General features: G+C 38.6%; 1 protein-coding gene and 1 long non-coding RNA gene across 2 annotated transcripts; both read left to right on the top strand.

Annotated features, from left to right (window-relative positions):
* Positions 1-10948: 10948 nt before the first annotated feature.
* Positions 10949-13420, top strand: LOC127834441 (uncharacterized). Its single transcript, XR_008027942.1, has 2 exons — positions 10949-11145; positions 13230-13420. It is a non-coding gene; the product is annotated as an uncharacterized LOC127834441 (long non-coding RNA).
* A 365-nt stretch (positions 13421-13785) lies between these two features.
* Positions 13786-20437, top strand: LOC127834272 (uncharacterized). Its single transcript, XM_052359988.1, has 2 exons — positions 13786-16828; positions 18141-20437. Exon 1 carries the CDS (start codon positions 14795-14797, stop codon positions 16823-16825), a length of 2031 nt encoding a protein of 676 aa, XP_052215948.1. The 5' UTR covers positions 13786-14794; the 3' UTR covers positions 16826-16828; positions 18141-20437.
* Positions 20438-21373: the final 936 nt, after the last annotated feature.

The raw sequence follows: 21373 nt of genomic DNA, 5'->3' as shown, positions 1-21373 counted from the left end.
CACGCATGTATTAATGTTTTGTATTGATCACGATGAGCTGTTATATGCTTAAGTGAATAAAATATTTGTTCTGTTCTGTTCTGATGATTGGATATTGATGGTAATACATTATAACATGTAATTTATTAGCCAATTTATAGTTTGTTTGCCGATTTTAAAAGACTATGAAAATAGGCTATGGCGAGATATTTGAAAAGTATATCTTTTCCGATTAAAGAGATACATGTTTATGTTGACCATGAAATTTGTAAAATTAAATGTGGATATCTGAGTTCAAAATTGTGATTCAAGAAATAACAGTTGTCAAAAAGACAAATAAGGCCTTTGATTGTTTCGTTACAAAAACAAACGTTTTATTGTTTCTATGAAATATCTTACACTTTAATTACCAACATGCATATGTGACTACACTAAAATAAACACAGGTTGTAGTAATATTTACATGTCACTTAAGCGTCGAATGGGACTTTTTAAGAACAATAATGTCTAGTATTAGAGTCCTTAAAGTCCCTGTTGTTCATAATAGTTTATATAGCTCTGTGAAAATGAGAAGTATGCATGTGCGTTAAGCGACGTCGCAGATTAGCCTGTCAAGTCCGTACAGGCTAATAATGATAAAAAACACTTAAAGCTTTTATTGGATTTTTCATTTAAAGGAAGGAAGTCTCATCAAACGAAAATCAAGCCAATGCGGACAGTAATGTCCCTGTGCTCCTTTCGACTGCATAAGCTAATATGGTATGTCAGTTTACGTAGAGGCAATAAGGGCCAATTGTCCCGAGTGAGGCTACATTAAATGAATCCATTCTACAGATGCGAATGGCATTACATTAACTGAAAACTAGTACGTTTGCCAAAAATGCATGTCATGTTAAATAGACTTTACTACACACATAGGCCTAGAAGAACGAACATACGTAAGTGAATATCCTTACTAAAGGAGTTAGTTTGTATTCTCAACTCTTTTGATTAGAATGACCATCATGCTCAATAGGGATGCGTGCAAGCGATTTGTTAGTTTTGCGGGCAACGCTCTGATTTCGAGATGGAATAAGTGCATATTCTTATATCTGAGATTTGAGATTGTTCGTGAGCAGACCAGTATTCTCAAAACTCAAATGAGTCAAACTCAAGATTCATCTTCTGAGTTGAGCAAAATAAGAGAGTGTTCTTGATACTGGGCCCAGGTAACAGGCAACTTAATACCTCTACTTTCAAGCCCCATAAACACTCAAAATCTCTCGTAAGATATATATGATCTGCTTTTGACAAATGCAGTCTTTATATTATTAATGCACATAAATAAACATAAAAACGACAGAAATGTAAAAAAAAAACTTTCACTAAAACGCACTGGTCAATTTTGTAACAAGACACAATCCAGCGACACTGCATTAAATACCATTCGCGTATATGTTCAAGTAAACGCAAAGCAAACATAAAATGAGAAAATGGGTACGCTTATCAGAAAAATAAAGATACCTTAACAGGACGCCAAATTACTGAAATGGTGAGACATAAATAACCTTCAACGAGCATTTAATTAATTACGTATGTGCATATAAAATGATTTTATTAACATGCATCAAACTCAAACTATTTTTTTCTGAATAAAAGCATATGCGTCGCTGTTATGTTGTCATTAATGATTCCCAGCTACCCATGTATATCATAAGAATTACTCTGTGACTAGGGGAATAACTACTAGTTTTGACATGACTTTATATTGTTTATTTTCCACCATTTAAATGTTAAAAGCAAGTGTTCATTTTGATTGTACAAATTACAATACCACATTATTCTATTGAAAATCAAGCGGTATAACACAAACATTTGCCCAGTCTTGGAGGCACATCAAATAATAAAAAACAGTCATCTGAACCAGGAGTATACATTGTTTATGTATTTACTAGTGTTGGCTAGAATCTTTATTGTAAGTTTTATTGCTGAAATAAAAGTTTTTGTTGTTGTTGAACAATATGCATTTTTTTCAAGTTGTCCTTATCGCTTATATCCTGAATGCGTTGATGTTCTTATTATCGTTTGCAAACATCAATTAGCGGTTCGTTACCTTATTTAATTCATCTCACTTTGAAGCGGGTAAGAAGTAGTTCAGTAATGCACATGTTTGAAGTCTCATTGGTCTCATTGTTCGATCGCCGGTTTATAAACATTTTATTCGCTCTTAAACACATATTCTCAACCCACTTGTACAAAAGCTGCATACTTGTACACGTATTGGATTGAATTCACAAAATGACTTTCGATATACACTCTTACTCATCAGATTCTGTGACCGGACTACTTTCACTCGTGACAAGCTTTATGTGTTCGAGTCGGTCTTTGTAAAGGCGAAACATGCTTTAACGAAAATTTCAAAAGCTGCTTGTAAAAATAGTGCGAGCTTACAAAGAAACATATTATATTTTGTTTAAAAACAGATAGTTTTTCGCCTTAGAGAATTGAAATAAAAACTAGGCAATTCATATAGAGAAATCAAAACCTATCACCCCGTTTCGCATTTCTTCTGGATTTGATTATCTGTTGAAAGTGAGACCAGTTCAGTGATCACAAGTAATTATATGGACACATCATTAGTGTACTGGAACATAACGCCTTACTTTGATTTTAACATATCTAACATAGCGCCAATTTACGATGTCGACAAATTCTATCCACCAATAGTTTTGTTCGATACGCATTTTCGACAGAGATCAATATTCATTAAAACAAACAATGATATGGCTTATGGACGATACACTGACTATGTCATGACTCTTCAAAACTCCTGGTTTTCAACGGTCGACCCTCAAGAATGTCGGTGCAGCAATAATGTTTACAAGAGTTCTTTTCTATTTCATCACACCTTTAGGTGTACCGATTTTAGACACTGTACCATGGGCTTGCGTGAGTATTCACTCTCTTGTCTTTTGCGTTATGAACGTATAAAGTTTGCAGATTAAAGCGACTTAGTGGTTTTAATCATTGTCTCTTATTTATACATTTAAGCAAAACATTTTCATTCCAGATTTTCTTCCGAAGGCCCGGACGGTGACCTCCTAACAGCATGTCCTGGTGCACCCTCTTCATAGATAGTGGTGCCTGGTAACGCTTCCAAACCAATGTGCTTTTGTCGTTTGATGGTCGCAAGGCGGGTTTCTTAAGGGCCAACACGTGCTGATGTAATGCCCCAAATCTAATCGTTGATCTTGTGCTCTATGCTCTTGTGCACCTCCTCGATGCATATCAGTCTTCGTATACATATATGTTCAAAAGCATGCATCCTGCGTTCTGTGTCCGCGTAAAACGCCCAGGTCTCGCAGCCGTACAATAGGGTGCAGCCTCCGAGGGAATTGTAAAGCCTGTACTTGGTGTGGAGCTGCTTACTCAAAATATGTTCAGTCTGGCCATAGCTGTGATCACCACAGGATTGCTCTTAGGTACTTGATCATCTCTTGATCATTTTTGTTCAAGCCTCTTGCCTTCCATAGTGACGCCTGCACTGGTATTATTCGTGATATTTACCGTGCTCTTCGACTTCTACGTGCTAACCTCCATCCCGTTTGATCCTGCTCTTTCATAGAGTATGTTTGCGAGATGTTGGAGCTGGTCAATGTCATCGGCGAATATCAAGTAAGAGAATGGTCTGCCTTCGATGGAGATGTGGTTGAGGTGTCTTTGGAGGGTTTCTTACAATCTTTTTTGTATCTTCTAAATTCAAATGTTAAACAGGATGGGCGAAAGCAGACGTTTCTGACGGAAGCCTCTTGACTTCTTGAAGAGGCCAACCAGCTGTCTGGCGTTTCCGTAGGGTTCTTGGATTACTTGCACCAGCGCTTCGCCGCCAATCTTGAAATCTCTCAGAACCTACCATAGGCCGTCATGTCAAACGCGGTCGAAAGTTTTCTTAAAGAACTAGTACACGAAGTTGTGGAAGAGCTCACGTTGTTGTTGCAGAAATTGTGCAATTATGACTGTGCGGTTGAAGATCTGTTCCAATGTGCTCCATCCAGCTCTAAAACCAGCCCGGTCTTCCGCTTTTAAATAAATTCCGATCAGATATGAATATTAACTAAATTCCTCAAGTCGTATTAACAAATGCATTTTGTTTTTACACACCTCGAATTTATGCTATTAGACAACACTGTCTGTGCTGCATCTTTTGTAATACCGGGTATGCTATTAGACAACACTGTCTGTGCTGCATCTTTTGTAATACCGGGTATGCAATTAGACAACACTGTCTGTGCTGCATCTTTTGTAATACCGGGTATGCTATTAGACAACACTGTCTGTGCTGCATCTTTTGTAATACCGGGTATGCTATTAGACAACACTGTCTGTGCTGCATCTTTTGTAATACCGGGTATGCTATTAGACAACACTGTCTGTGCTGCATCTTTTGTAATACCGGGTATGCTATTAGACAACACTGTCTGTGCTGCATCTTTTGTAATACCGGGTATGCTATTAGACAACACTGTCTGTGCTGCATCTTTTGTAATACCGGGTATGCTATTAGACAACACTGTCTGTGCTGCATCTTTTGTAATACCGGGTATGCAATTAGACAACACTGTCTGTGCTGCATCTTTTGTAATACCGGGTATGCAATTGATATGCAGAACTAGTCCAATCCGAGTGTGTGTTTTTATTTGCCGGTGTAAAACACTTATCAACCCAAACGTGGTCTAGACCAGTACAGGACGTCCGCCAAAAATGATTGATTCTGCATGAACAATGTGAGAAAGGTGAGATAAAAGACATAGCAGTAAAATCAGGTGTCTCCTTTTCCAGACAGTAATTTGCTTACCAGAGCATTGAAATATACATCTTAATTGTATTGCCATCAATTCCATTAAAGTGGAAACGTAAGGAACGGGAGAATGATCCAAATTGTCCTGGCCATACCTTTGAAATTCTTGATGGGATTATGTGCTAGATATAAAGTGCTTTGTAAAATGTTGTGCAATCTGCTGTCAGCCATTGAAGTATACTGAACAAAATAAAAAACGCACCACCAGTGTTTATTCATTTACGGACATTACATGGTAATTATAATGATTACTACAAAAGCTATAAACAATAACATTTTTAATATGGTTTAAAAACTTATCTACAGCACTGTGTACATATATTACACATTTTTGATAGTTTTTGGAATTACAATTTTGATTTCATGAACACTATCAATATTTGTTATATAGTGGCAAACTGAGTGAAAATATACGTCTGTTTCTTGGGAAAACACATAAACAACACAAATAGGACACCATTAGGTCAACAGTATCTAATAACATCGTTTACACAAAGTTAGCCTCTTTTTACGCATGCACATCCCGCTTCCCCTTGACATAATGAAGACGGGTTTCACATATTGGCCTGTCTGATCGATGGGATTTATGTGTATATTAAAACCGGTAATATGTGTTATGGTTAGATGAAATACACAACTGAATATTTCTCTCAAGCGTTGATACAACTATTGTATGGTCCATCACCCTGATTGAGCGATATTAGCATATCCACCCAAGGCGAGTTCAGTCGAGCGTGTAATAAACATCGCTGACGTTTAGCACAATAGTGTGTTCACCGATGGATAGAACTATCGTTTTTTAACAGTTTTACTTAGTACGCCGTTATTGTTATAATATTTTGGTGTTATTTATACTAAGACATATTTTTGCCGGAAATTATATCAGGACTTACATTTAAAAACGTACTGTTATAGTATTCGAACTAACCAGATGTTGAAAACACTTGAAGCGGTTGTCGTGTACTGGTCGAAGTGGATTGTACTGTGAAACTTTGTCAAGTGGATTATACGCGCCTATTGCATTAGCAAAGCGGGGCTTTCTACACGATGGTGCTTATCACTGAAGGTATGTACGAAGCGCGGGTGTTGTACATTGGTACCGCGCCTCCTATCGAAACGCTGAAAGGGACAGAAGCTTTGCAGGCTCCTCTTACCAAGCTATACCCATCAAATCTTGATGAAGTCCAGGGTATCGACGCCAATATCCGGGTACTCCCGACCGTCTTAGAGATAACCTATATGACCTCCGGTCAAACGATCCATTATCCCCTAGATAGATTAGCAATCTGCGCAGCCATGCGGGCAGTGAATATGATCGATGGAACCTCCGGCGCGGCGACGAGAAGTTTTATGCCCGTAGATCAACTGAACCATGATTCCATCCATCCTGCTATCTTCGCGGCCATAATCCGGCGAACCAAAGGACGCCAGATCGCAGAATGCCATGCATTTATTTGCAATTCAACAAATGATGCCCGGCAGCTGGTGACGGCGACTGCAAGTGCCAACCTGGCGTTAAGGAGGGCCAGGGGCCGAGCGACGCTCAACGATGACTACGACGACAACGGAGTGGCCGTCATTCGCACTTCTGTTGTGTCGGACTACAATGCAACTGGGATAGGAAATGGTGGTCATGAAACCTACGCACGAGTGAACAAAACGCATCATGTCACTTCTTCTGATCATCTTGATGCTCAGCACTATCAGATTCAGCAGACGACGGTACAATCGACCCCCTCTAAGACCATCTACATTACCTTCGATAAATCGAACCTAAGACCAGCGGGCGACGACACATTAGAAGTTGTTTCGAGTGCAAGAGAGCGTTCGGTGCCTATAATTGCTCCTCAGGATCCTCGCCCGTTGTTTGTTCAAACTCGCTTCGCAGGACCACCGCCAATGATATACGGAAGAACACTGCCACGGCCACCACCACATGCTTTCATTCGCCCACCACCTCGCGCAATGTTCGTGCGCCCAGTGCCCCAAAGAATTCCCGTATACACACGCCGTATTTTGTCGCCCCCTCCCATGGTTCGATACCCCGTACCACAGCCTGTGTATGTGCGTAACAGAGCCCGTTCTGCATCCCCCTTCCGATACGCTGCTTCTGAAATTCACCCGACGCCTCGCCAACAAACAGGCGCTTGGGTTGACCGAGCCGCGAGTGAGAGCGGACTGCACATGTCTCGCCGGGACCAGTTTGAAAGGTATGGTCCGCCTCCCCCCAACGCATTCCTCAACGAAAGAGCGTTCGCCCAGCGCTTGCACAACGATCGCCGTATAGCGCTGGAGCCGCACCATTACCCGACAGCATATGATTTCCAGGACATTCGGCTTTACGACAGGCCGACGACGAAATCGAACCCGCGCTATAGTAGCTCCGACAGCGACTCTGACCGCGGTATCAGCCGACAGAAGAAGAGGTCAGGTCGGCATTGAGACGAATGTGTTATAGTCAGCATTGGTGAGAATATTAGACATTTTTTTACATCTTTAGTGCTTCTAGATACGTATTCGAATATATTTGCGATGCGTATGGACATGCTATGATAAAATACGCTTGGAAGGGATAAACAAACACTTGTGTGACTTGTGAGTCTTGAGACTTGCTACCAATTATGACTTTTTAAGGAGTACATTAGCTTTGAGAAAAATACTTGTTCATGTTTTCATATATATTGTGTACTGATTGTCGCTGGATGTGATATTTACGTTCATTATGTGAACTCACTCTTGAGTGGATTTGTTTTGTTAAACGCTCTTTATATAAAAAATATACACCTTGGGATAGTGAATGATAGTATTAAAATCGGTACTTATCGATATAGCAAATGTGTTTCGTTTGAAATGAGTACTGTAGCTAGTTCAAGTTAGGTGTGAGGTAAAATATTACTGCAGCTGAATATGTAACAGTACGCTTGGTTGTGAGGCGAGCATATTTGCCAGATATAATCGTAAGATCAAGTCGTCTTGCTTCAACAAGTCATGTGAAAAACGCCCTGATGATAGTGCATTATTAATGTATAATGATTTACTGAAAAACACGGATGAATGAAATATAGTAATGTACAGTGTATACCGGTATATAGTAATGTACAGTGTATATATAGTAATGTACAGTGTATATATGGTTACGATTTCCATACTGAAAAACGTTTACGTGTATGATGTAAAATAACATACTATGTGAAATATAATAAAACATTATGTATAAGGTAATAAAGTCTGTACTGTATTCATCTTCGTAACATATCAGATAGTCATTTACAAAAGTATAATCGTTTTTGATTAAATATTCGAGTATACAAATAAAACAAAACTTTTTTAGTACATCGTGTATATTTATATGTGGATATATATTACTTTTTTTTGTATTAATTTCAATTTGAATGCCAGATTGGAAGCGTCTACACGCACATGGCATTTGATGGCAGGGGTTTTGTGAGATAAACGATGATATTATATTATTGCTTTAATATTTGTAAATCTTGAAACCTGTTGTTTGCCTGAACTGGGGAACATTGCCAAATACCCTTTATTGAAGAATTTAAAGTTTAGAGCGTACCAATTTTCTATTCTATAACTAAACTCGATGTAAAAACTATAATTACGCAGTTTAAAGTTAATTCTTTTTCATAATATCAAAACGTAATGCATGTATTTACCTGTGAATCATATGTTTATGTGCTGAATTGAGGAAATTTAAAATTAAGAGCGCAATCATTTTCTCTTCCATAAATGAAATCGATGTCAACACTTTAATTACTCAGTTTAAAGTTAATACTTTTTCATAATAGGAAAATATAATGCATGCACCTGTGAATCATATGTTTATGATTATGTTTATGTGTTCAACTTATTGCAATCAAACCGCATTTTCTTTTCAATGCATATGTTAATTTCAGAATTGTTTAATCATGTATACATATATTTTGTTATTTTCCGCTTATGAGAGCATTTAACTACATGCAATGGTATATAGGGAATGCTGGTGCATATTTAAATTACAACCGTTCTATGTATAAATAAAACTATTTGTACAACCAATATTTTAAGACTTTGTGTTATTTTGTGTGTGCCACACGAAGAAAGAACCAACAATAACTAAGTGTGTTGCATTAACTTTAACCTTTTTTAACGTTTTCTTACATTTTTTTTATATACAGTTATTTACTTAAATGCATTATGACTTTCGACCGACCTTACTTTATGTTGACGAGACAGTCTCGAGCAAACAGCGCCAATATGAGGTCCCTTGTTTATAGAGAAGATATAAACGTTGAACCGTCTTAAACATTTTGGTTACGCGAAAAAAAAAACACAAATCGCAGTTCGTGTAAAGATACCCGCTAAAGTTTAACAGCCACTACTTTGTACGAAACTGCAATTAATTCAAATTGTGGCCATGCGTAAAGAATGTGAATTCCTCCCAGCCATTGGTGTTTGGTTACTCATTATTGTATTTTTCTGAAAATGAAGGAGTGTAGAAAAAAGAAATGATTTTGACAGAGTCATGAAACCGTTAAAGTTATAGTTCGGTTTAATACAAACCCATTTCCTATAAACAGCTTGACGGATGTACACTGTCTGATTAAAAAGTAGAAAATGTTATCTGGCGCCACCCTTTACCGTGTCAATACAGCCAGCCGTTTATGCGCATTTTAGAACTTCGTTAGTGAGCCTCGCTCTAAAACAACGGGGCTTAAAGCATGTTCGTATAGTGTCGTCCCTGATTAGCCTGTGCAATCAACACAGACTAATCAGGGAAGAACATTTCCGACCTCTACTGGATTTCACATTAGAAGAGACTTCATTTAAACGAAAAATACAATACAAGCAGACACTTTACCAAACTGCTTTAAACCCCGTTTTCCCAGAGCGAGGTTCAAGACATGAACCGTCCGCGCTAAAGGTGCATCATATAAGGAGCCTGCTCCACTACCTTATTTAACCCATTTATGCCGAGTGGACTCTCCCATCCTTCTAAATTGGATCAATTTATTTCCAAAATCTAGTATACTTATTTCTATATTTAGAATATTTCTTACAGAAATTCCTTTAAGCAAACAGCGCAGACCCCGATAAGACGCCGCATCATGCGGCGTCTCATCCGGGTCTACGCTGTTTGCCAAGGCCTTTTTTCTAGACGCTAGGCATAATTGGGTTAAATGAGCCAACACATGTTATAATGGGTTGAAGTTTCGAATTACTAGAGCGTCCAGCTTTTTATGTTTACTGCTTTTTTCAATTGCAATGTACTTTGGGTTGGAGTACCCAGAGAAAACCCCGCATATTCTGTATGGTGGCCACCAAACTCAGCTTAATTGTATTCTAAATAAATTTTCACAGTGCAGCATTATTTAATGAAATTTGTATTATAAAAAAAATGCACGCAATGGTGTCCAAAATGTTGATAGAATCGCGATGATACACAATCCTTAAAATATCTACTTGCAACTAAGTTGAATATCCTCGTCTTACGGCTTCTGCAACTCTCTTAGTGCATTTCTTGGAAAGATATATATATCGCAAAATTATGATGTAGATATGCTTGTATATCATCGTAGCTATCTATTAAGAATATATGCTGTATAAGCTCTTGTTATATATTCCACCCATGTGGCTTCCGGTTTCAAAACAAAACGGCGAATGAATAATGCGTCAAGAGCACATGTATTCATGCAAGGAGCGCTTGGTTAATTACATTTCTAAGAATATTTAGCCAAGTTCACATATCCTTTATATAAAATTAAATTTTGATTGCAACAAAAGTGAGCTAAAGGAATCATAAGTCATTCTTTGAACGTTCCAAATCCTTCACAGACCAAAGCTTTTGGATGTCATTTGAAATCGATTTTCTTTGTGAACACCAAGTTTTAAAACCGATGTCAAAAATTGAAAATCAATGTCATTTGGCATTGAAATCGATTTAAATTTGCTTTTTGAATACGGGGCCTGGTATTCTCATTTTCGGCCAACCCGGTATTGTCGTATAATATTAGCCAACCCTTACAGTGTATATGTGCATTCTATGGGCTTAATACTATATTTTCCATACAATTTATCGTCCATCGATAACCAGCGAGTCAAATACTGTCACACAGGGTTCCGGCGTCTACAGGTTGCAAATAGGTGCGAAGATAAACGCGGTTCAGCTTTCTGAAAGAACAAGTGGATCCGATATGGGATACACCTGGACTTATATTCCACATGGAACTCATACGGACCCATCAAAGCCATCGTGTTCGAACAAAATTCAGGAAAGCAGGAATGTATACAGGGTGTCTTTTGATGTACGAGGATTGGATTCCCAGATTACAAACGAGGTACTTACTGGTCCCATAAAAATGATTTACTAAAAGTATTACCGGGTACTTCTCATAATGACTTCAAACAAGCTAGGTGTCTATTTTCAATAATGTGTGCATGTTTCGGCTCGTCTGAGCACGAAGTTTTCTTGGTAAGTTATTGTGGTCAACCTTTGTCCGCCGTGCGCTATGCGTCGTATTTTGTTTACTCGTTATCGCATTAGATGATTCATTTTTCATCCACTCTTAATAAAATGTGCTCAGAATGTTTATCTTTAAAATAGCTTGAACAAGTTCGAATCCGGATTACGTTCGCCCAAAACAAGAGCACCAGGTCAAACTATAGAACAAAAATGTTATTCATCTAGAGGCTACAAGAATGACTCAATCTTAATGAAACTTGTTCAGAACGTTATTATTGACAATATCTAAAAGCCCGGTCGAACAGCGCATAATAGCTTATTTACGTACACAAAGTTTTGAAAATCTGGTGGAAGTGGTCGTAATTGATAATGTCCGGTCAATGTTGGCTTGGATTTGCGCCGGGCGTGCTTTGTACCTGGTCTGGCCGTCGGCGGCGGTTTCGCCGCTGAAACAATGCCCAAGCACGGCTCACCACCTCTAGCCACGTGTAAGGTTAGAAATAGGTTCGCGCGCGTTTAAAAGTGAGAAAAGTGGGCTTAATTCATGTGCTGAAAGTGTCATCCCGGATTAGCACGTGCAGTCCGCACAGGCTAATCAGGGACGACACTATCCGCCTAAACTTGATTTTCGGTAAGGAGGGACTTCCTTGAAACTAAAAGTACCATACAAGCGGAAAGTGTCGTCGCTGATTAGCCTGTGCGGACTGCACAGGCTAATCTGGGACGACACTTTACGCACATGATGTAAGCCCGTTTTTCAGAACGCGGCTCTAATGATCGTGGCTACCCGGTTGAAAGACATGGGTTGCTCGTTTTCTTCATTTTCACTCGTACACAGCTATTAACAAAGCCAGCTAGTTTAAGTTGTAGTCTCACTTTATGGATAGGTATTCATTCTAAACACAGATGTTCCCGTAAAGGACTATCTCATCTGTATGCTTACGTGCATGGTTGTTGTTATCCCGGATTTTGTAAAAACGTTATTGCGCATTCACGAGACATTTGCAGAAAAGAATAGGGACACTATATTCTCAACTAGTACATATATCAAGGAATGGCAGAATAATTGAAAAACAAAATACTGAAATGTTCTCATGGTAGACCCGTTAACGTTATATTTAAACTTTCTGTTTATGAAAGTTCTGAATCTCACACTTTTTGATCAGTCGTATTTGTATACCAGTGAAACATTCTTGAACGTGTAAGGTCCTCGTATTCATAGCTAAAAAAACTTAAAAATCCATGCTATTCAAAAGCTTACTAGTTATATGGTATCATAAAAGAACATGTACAGCCGACTCCTCACGCTTTTATTAAAAAATGTTATCAATGTGTACATCTAAACAAAATTAATATATTTTGAGAAAAGCCAGAAAAACAAGATTTGTTTGTGAAACACTATGTCCCCATATATTTGACCTTTGGCTTTGAAGGATGACCTTGACCTTGAACTTTCACCACTCAAAATGTGCAGCTCCATGAGATACACATGCATGCCAAATATGAAGTTTGCTATCTTCAATATTGCAAAAGTTATGGCAAATGTTAAAGTTGGCGCAAACAAACAGAGCAACAAACCAAAAAACCAACATACAGGCAAAAAACAATATGTCCCCCACTATAGTGGTGGGGGACATAAAATGATAGTTTTGAGACAAATTTGATATTAGCTATTATTTTCTGTAGTCCAGAGTATTTGTAAACAAAAATTACAAATGTAAATCGTACAAAATGATGTGTAAAAACATATTTGTTTATTAATTACTAGTATTTTTTTTTCCTTTTCTCAATAATACAATTGTGTTTCATTTCTTTGTATTCTAGAAAAAATAAATTGTTCTTCAATATTATGTATTGAAAAAATCAAACTAGTAAATTTGTTATTTTAAAATTGTCTATCAAGTTTTTTTGCTTTCTTCACCTGCAAAAATGATCAAATGCTATGGTTTCTTATTTCAGTACGATCTTAACCATCATAACCCCCGATCTACCAGTACCACTGAGAAGAGTGTTGTTTTCAACTCAAACAACTGAATTGTAATCCGGATCTCCGCATCTTTGGAAAAAGTCTACCAATACGCCACTTTGCACAAAATGCTGATAAATTGTATGTACCAATCGCATGCTCAATACAATAAAAATGGTTGATACGGTGTGTTATTGATAAAATGATTTTAATTGGTTAAGCCGTGTGTGCGTACCCTAAGATTGGTTGGTTTTCTCCAAAAAAAACATCAGCATTCGGGAGTAATATGTTAAAGGCACGTAACTATATAATACAATATGATTTAAAACAGCTAGAGTACTTCCCCTTTGGCAAAGGAATGTCCAGTACCTGGCATTCAATCAGTAAAGTTATGCATTCATGTGACATACCAGTTAAAACAAGCTTTATTTGTAAATGAAACATATCGCAATATTAAATAGCGAAAGCGACCACACAATTTATGAATGAAATATATTTTACAGTGTGATTTTATAATCGCCTAGACCTCCATTTTGCGACATACAAAGTAATTCACTCACTATTAGTCGTATTGTTTATGACGTCGGACATTATTTATTCAAAAATACGAGAACAATGATGAATTGTCGCGTCTTTTTTAAGATAAATAAAATATACCAAAAGTGATATTTGAGGATTTCGCATATGGGGCAAAGAATGACATTAATGGGGCAAAACACAGGTAATATATGTCCCGTTAATGCCTGCGTCAGGTGCATTAATCAATAACGTCTGTAAACAATCGGAGATCGATAACAAATATACGAAGGCCGATGAGTAATCTTTGTGAAGGAAATAAACATTTGATCTTGTCAGAAATACGCTTGGTTGTGTGTTTTCGCAAAATTATCGGGATTTCAACGAAGTTTAAATACAATCTACAGAGCCTCACCCCGTCGACGGCCTCGGGCGTTGCGGTATAATGATAGTTATTTTTGAAATACAATACTCGAAACCGGTTTGAATACACCGCTGTTCGCTTCGTTGATCGGGATCTTGAAATACGGACTACTTACATATAAAGTTGCCATAATCGAAGCGTATACATACAGCTTAATTATGCACCTGATGTCGTCGATTAAATTTAAATAAAAGATACGGTTCAGTAAATTGGAGAAATACATTTCGTCTGAGGTGTTACATGAATGAAAGTATGTCATCAAAGTTACAAACGTTATTGAAAGTACCTCTATAAACTTTAGTCAGACACTCGCTTCAGCGATTGCGTGAAATTCGGCCGAGTGAAGTGTAGAATTTCGGAACGTCTTCAAAAATTCTATCGTCTGACACCGTTAATGTGATTGATATTGTTCTGGTCGGAGTATGTATGTTATTAAATGTAAACTAACGATATCGAAGGAGGATCTGTTAAATTGTTAATAAGAATTTCTTGACAGCCTGTTAGCAAGTGTTGGAAAATTGGAAAAATGAACAAAATGCAACGGAATAAAACTTCCTGATTCGTTAGTGTAATTGTTAACTCTGTGAACACGTGAATACACAAACAGTGCTTACTAAAATGGGGACTTTAAACGGCGCTACCCCGATGATAAAAGCCCGGGTGCTGTATATCGGAAGTGCGGTGCCAATTGAGACTACGGAAGGCCTAGAGGCGATCCAGACGCCGCTACGGAACCGGTATCCGGTGAACGACGACTCAACTCTTGAAGGTATAGACGCCATGTTGTCCATATCGAACAGCTGCCTTCAGCTTCAGTACCTGAGCGACTCCGGTGACATAGTCCAGTTTCCGATTGGTTCCCTTACCTTGTGCGCTGCGGTGCGCTGCGTATCGACGATGAACGGCTCGACCGGCGAGGCGCAGGCCCGGTTCGTGTCTCTTCTGGATCCCGCGGCCGGGGGGCAGAATGCGCACAGGCCGGCAATCTTCACTGCAATCACGAGACGCACACAGGGAAGGAAAGTGTTAGATTGCCATGGCTTCGTTTGCCAGAATCCCAGGGACGCTTTGAATCTGGTTAGGGTCGCTAGGATTGCTGGTATGAATTTCAAGAAGAATGGTTCCGTTATGGGTACAACTGGTTCAGTTATGGGTACGACGAGTCGAGTGGAGCCGGTAAGGACGAACGGTACCAATGGGTTGGTGGCTGTGAACGGTGGAACAAATGGAATCAATACAACCAATGTCGACTATTCGTTTGAAGAACGAACCACAGCGGCAAAGACTGATGGTCCAACCATACGCCTCCTACCAGGCGAGACTATCAGTCAAAAAGTGACGGCCGGACCAGAGTTCTTCGAGCCCGTACCAACGCAGGGCTACTTCTACAGTACAAACAATGTAGAGGTAAAGAAATACAATATTCTAAAAGAGGGAACAATAAATGCCAAATCGAATTCCCATTCTCCAAACTCTACACCGGGGCACACTGATGGCGCTCTCCCCACGTTTCCGGTGAATGGAACGGAACAAACTACATTTGCGAGCGAAATGCCTTCAAAGATAGTGCCACCACCGATTTACGTGCGCCTGCCGACTCGCCACATGGCGCCACCTATGGGGTTCCGGCCACCTATGTATTATATGCCTCCGCCCCATCAGTTTATAATGCGACCAAGGTTCTTTTCGCCACCGCCGCCTCGTTTTAGACCTTTCCCGTTTGGTATGCCCCCGGAAGGCCCACAACCTATGTACGGGCCGCCAATATTTGAACGTCGACCGAGGGCGGATTCGAGAGGAAGCAGCGGTTCAAAGTCGCGCTCTTCCTCTGGGTCACGTGGCTCACATCATTCACAAGAGTCTAGATCAAAAACTATCACCGGTCAAGTGAACGGTCAAGAGGAAACGGAGCCAAAACGAAATATTCCTAACGCCGATGATTCGACGGACGATTCTATACACGAGCGGCCATCCACACCTCCCACGGATTATAACCCGCGCCAGAAAGGCGAGAGAAAGAGCCGTCGTGATGAATACGAGGTCCGTTACGGAGTCGAAAGACCGCCGCCGTTTATGATGAGACCACCGCCTCCTAGTGCTTACATGGACCCATATGGCAGAGTTCCCTATGATTACCTCGCGTATCCACCGACTCATCCGCCACCCTTCGGGCCGTTTCCTATGACTATACCGCATGGTAGGTCGAGGTCATTACCCCCAGACGAACGTCGATCCAGATCGCGAAAGCGCAAGGGCAAGAAAAAGAACAAGAAGCATAAGAAGAACAAGCATAGGTATGAAAAAGAGCGAATGGCCTACACAGGCAGGGAACCTCCACGACGTCTGATTTACGGCGGATATTACCCCGCCCACAGCAACGTGTCACGTGACAGCTTCGCTGGGTACCAATCCGACATGCCAGCGAGACGCCAGCGTCCGGAGCTGAGCGGGTATGAGTTTTACCCACCACGTGACTTTAGGAGGGACGAAAACCAGTTTATGAACGAGCGAAATTTCTCGAAAAGCATAGCCCAGGAGACCGGTCGATCACGTGACTCTAAGAGCTATCCAACGGCGTACGAGCTGAACGAAGCGCTCGACAGGACGGCCCCTAAACGGGACGATGACGCGGACTTCAATCTGTATTGATCTGTAAGTAATAAAGTATATACATGTATACAGAAATTCGGATCAAATGTATGGCCTGCGCACCTTTATTTGTGTTTGGAATGGCTTTGATATGATCGCAAGTGACGTTTTCCTTAATCTTGTTACTGGTTGGGCATTGATCAGGTACGCTCAATTGGTCCTTGCTGGCTCAGGCACCACTTAATAGTACCCCGGATCTACGTAATAAAACCTCAATATACCCCGAGTACCGAAATAGAGGCACACGACAATACTCTGGGGTACTTTTTAGTGTATTATTCGTACACCGGTTACTTTATAGAAAAGATTTTGTACCCCGGGGGTGTTAATATATCTTTTTTGGTGGAAATAAATCCGGTGTAAGAAGTGTCAGTTATTATTTTATACATTATTTTAATGAAGTCATTAATCTTTTTTTAACGAGAACGGATTGTTTTATTATATGTTCTTTATAATAGTGTCATAATATTCTTCTCTAACCATTTCCTTCTCATTAAAATTCACCGGTGTGGTGTCTTTGTGGTTGTTTGCTTAATAATACATCACCTTTCGCGCAATAAAACAGATGTAGCATGTGTAATTTAATTCAGGAATGCCATAGCGCGCTGGTAAATGTATACCAGAAAATGAGCCATGCGCTGGCGAAAGTGGCTTGTATCATATGCGCAAATTATCGTCCGAAGTTAGCCTGCGCAGTCCGCCCAGGCTTATCAGGGTCGACCCAAATGTGATTTTACTCAGGAGAGACTACCTTGAAACGAAAAATACATTTAAAGCTGAAAGTGTCGTCCCTGAATAGCACGTCCCGACTGCACAGGCTCCTATCGGCCGAACATGACTTAAGTCCCATTTTCCCAAAAAGCAGCTGAAATATCTAAACTATTCGCTAAACTTGCTGCGTGTATCCATCATTCGTCATCATATTAAACGAAACCGGAACGGTTAAATGCGGCCCTACACAGTTGACAGATTTCTTGTTTTCACATACTTGTTATCCATAAGAAAAAAAAACACGATTATAATGTATAAGGGCTTAAGGTGAGATATGCATTTTGAATGCATTTTTCCGATTGTAAAAATAAAGAAAAAATGTTTAATTCATTTTGAAAGCTTGTTTGATAATAGAAACAAATGAACATGATGTCAATATTTATAATTGAACTATAAACGCAAGCAGCGTTGAGGCGATTTAATGGCTAAAAGTTGTTATAGCCTTATGAACTATACAATACCCTTAAGAATTTGAGATAACGGCATTGTGTTCCTTATGCAATGTCCATGTTCCTCCTATAAATTTGATTCATGTTTGTTTCAGAGAACCATACCGATCGCGATATAACTGCGTCTGGAAACCTAGCTGTACATCTAGTGCTACCTAGCAATTGCAAATTGGAGCTGCTATAATGACGTGGAGTACACGAACTGATGACGTCGTTGAACTTTTACCTGAGGCCATATTCAAACGTGTTTTGATCGTCTACATGTTCACATGTGCGTTAGTTGAACATTATCATCTCATATAGATCAAGTAACATTTCGTCACATTGATGACATGCAATTTGTGAGAAAATACGCGGGAAAACCAGGTTAATACACGCGCGTACAAAGCCGTGCTAGATCTAGATCAGCGTGCACTGGCTGCACAGTCCAATCAATTACCACGTAGTGTACTCTCGCGAACATTTTTTTTAAAGAACCTTTATCACAAATCAACTGCAAACATATTTTGGTATTTGTAAAATATAGGCTCAGTTTCCAGGCTGATGCATACTGCACTTTTCGTGAGTGCATTAAGCCCTTGTTTTCCACGACATGTCTCGTAAAAAATGACGTCATTTCACAGTAAAACTGAAAATTATTGATAATTTTTACTGTTATTGTTCACTGTTTGAAACAGTGAGTAAGCAGTTTTAATTCACTTATATTTCACTATAAAAACATGAAAGCCTGGTTTTATAAACATTACCATACAGCGTTTGTTTATAGGTTAATTATTTGCATAAAATATGTAGATATATACATAAAATGGTATATTATATCAGATTAATATTACACAAAACTATGTGTTACAATTCATGGAAACTTACCACATACTATTAACGTACTGTATGGACATTTAGTTGACCATGTCCAATTTAGCACCGTGCCACTTAACATGATGTGGAACTCGCTTTCGCAAATATAAATGTAGTTTCACTTTGATCTTGTATTGTTACATGGAAATATTTTTTAATGTATCTAGGAGGTAAGATATCGTTTGTGTATATGATTGTTCTATGTGAGCTTATCCATGAATAAAACATATATGTGATGCAGTACTCAATTTCCATCATGATCAGATTGTAAGATTATTATTTTTTTTAATGGATATGCATGTTCCTTTTTTCTACATAACTATACAAGCGGTGCGACTTTCTGGTATAAGCTTTATGGAGGGTTGGGTGCGAAACGTCTTTTAAACACATTTTGTTTGCTCACTGTCAAGTGTAAGTTTTGATTATAGGATTTTCATAAGTTGAATTTTATATGTGTGAAATGTCAATTGTACCAAAATGTCACATCTTGAAATCTTAGCCGTTTTTTGGCATGGTTGCGTTGCTAGAAACTGATATAGATATTGGCTTATAATAAATGCTAAATTAAGACGAGCGTTGAAATTGTGTAAGACTTGATGGACTTAAACCAACGTTTTACCGAATGGATTTGTTTGCGCACGTCGCTTAATTGATATAGTGCTCTATCTCCATTTTTTTTTCAAAAATGAATTTTTTTATATCGCAGTGTTCGTGAGAACGAGATCTTTAATATGACGTAATCGGGTGAATGCTGTACTGCACCATCTACGGGACTTAGAGCAAAATAGAATTCTCGCTCAGAATAGCCTATCAATTGCCAGAATTTACACCACGTGACTGAGTTTCATTTCAGAACTGTAATGGTCCATCTTCATGACGTTCAATAAATAAATGCCCAGATCCGTAACCGATAAAATGCTCTATGTCCCGATAGAACAGTTCAGCATTAACGATTTTTTAAATATATTTTACCAGAATGCTCTATCACCATACATAAAATTGCACATAACATTAACATATAATATACTAAAGTTAATATTTCTCCGTTTGCTGATAAACACTCCGGTATATTTATTTCCACATACGTGCATAAATAAGTGAGAAAATAAAGGTTAAACCTTGACATGCGTTTTTCTCCAAATAAATGAAAATGGTAGTTAGAGCACTATAGCAATCAAGCGACGAACAGTTCGTCTTATTTTACAGCATTGTGTAAAACCTTTATCGAAACACACAGGAGAAAAGCAATAAAAAATATAAATACCATGTAATAAGTTAGTACCAGCATATTAAGTGCGAATCAGTATGTATAATATATAATGTTCATACATCTCTGTTTGTTCATAAGTATTTTATAAAACTGTAGTTGCCAGTGAAATGTTATTTTTAAATTCCTAATACCTTATTTCGATAACATGTTCACAATGCTACATTTTGTTCGTGGTATTATTGGGAAAAGTTTATTAAATTATCGTTATTGTAATTATAGTATGTTTGTTATATACGGTATAAGATGTTTATAAAGTGTATATATATGTATATTTGTACTTCATTAATGAATGTATTGTCTACTTATATTCCTGGTCTGCCTTTATTTTGTTATTTCACCATCAGGCGGCGCGTGTGCGTTCATGAAATTTTGCATATAATGTAATTTACGGATAAATTAATAAAACCCGATTTTAACCCATTTATGCCTAGTAGACTCTCCCATCCTTCTAAATTGGATCATTTAATTTCCAAAATTAGGTATGTCTAGTATATTTATTTCTATATTTAGAATATTTCTTACAGACATTCCTTTAAGCAAACAGCGCATATTCTGATGAGACGCCGCATCAGGCGGCGTCTCATCGATCAGTGTCTACGCTGTTTGCAAAGTCCTTTTTTTCTAGACACTAGGTAAAGCTGGGTTAATAAAACCAGATTTGAACGGCAGTGAGATGTGAGCTACAAAATGCCACCTTTTATTTAACAGCCTTCGGAAAAAATCTCGAGTACATTAAATGAAAAGGCTGCTACGATTTGGTACATTTTATTTTATGAATTGCTCGCTTTTTATTATGATTATTATTTATTGTCCATATCTTTCAAATCTCTTATTTCCAGTACGGACTATCATGTGTCCGCGAGTTTAGTGCGCGTTTTTTTCCAAAAGGGGATGGGGCGCATAAAGTGGAGATCTGATAACGCATTGAAATGGAACTAGCTGGCGGTATGGTGTATCTGTCAATTAAATGCAAAACTTGTAATAATGTTCATGCTCAAGTTATTTTAATTACTTAAATTATTGTTAGCAACGTACGCTGACATATACTGGAATTACAATTTATTTGCATTTTGGTAAAGCGTCACCAAATGTTTGCTTACTTCTTTGAATAATAGTATGCAGTTACATTGAATGTCGTGTGTTGACTCGTGTTTTAGCTCACCTCAGAACGAAGTGGGGTCTTGCTTAGTCCGGCGTCCGCCG

The sequence above is a fragment of the Dreissena polymorpha genome, chromosome 1 (genome assembly GCF_020536995.1).
Source record: "Dreissena polymorpha isolate Duluth1 chromosome 1, UMN_Dpol_1.0, whole genome shotgun sequence".
NCBI classification, from domain to species: domain Eukaryota; kingdom Metazoa; phylum Mollusca; class Bivalvia; order Myida; family Dreissenidae; genus Dreissena; species Dreissena polymorpha.
The sequence above is the reverse complement of the archived record's forward strand: the minus strand, read 5'-3'. Positions and strand labels throughout refer to the sequence as shown.

Coding starts and splice junctions, on each gene's coding strand:
- LOC127834272 (XM_052359988.1), top strand. CDS start 14,795: ATGGGGACTTTAAACGGCGCTACCCCGATGATAAAAGCCCGGGTGCTG.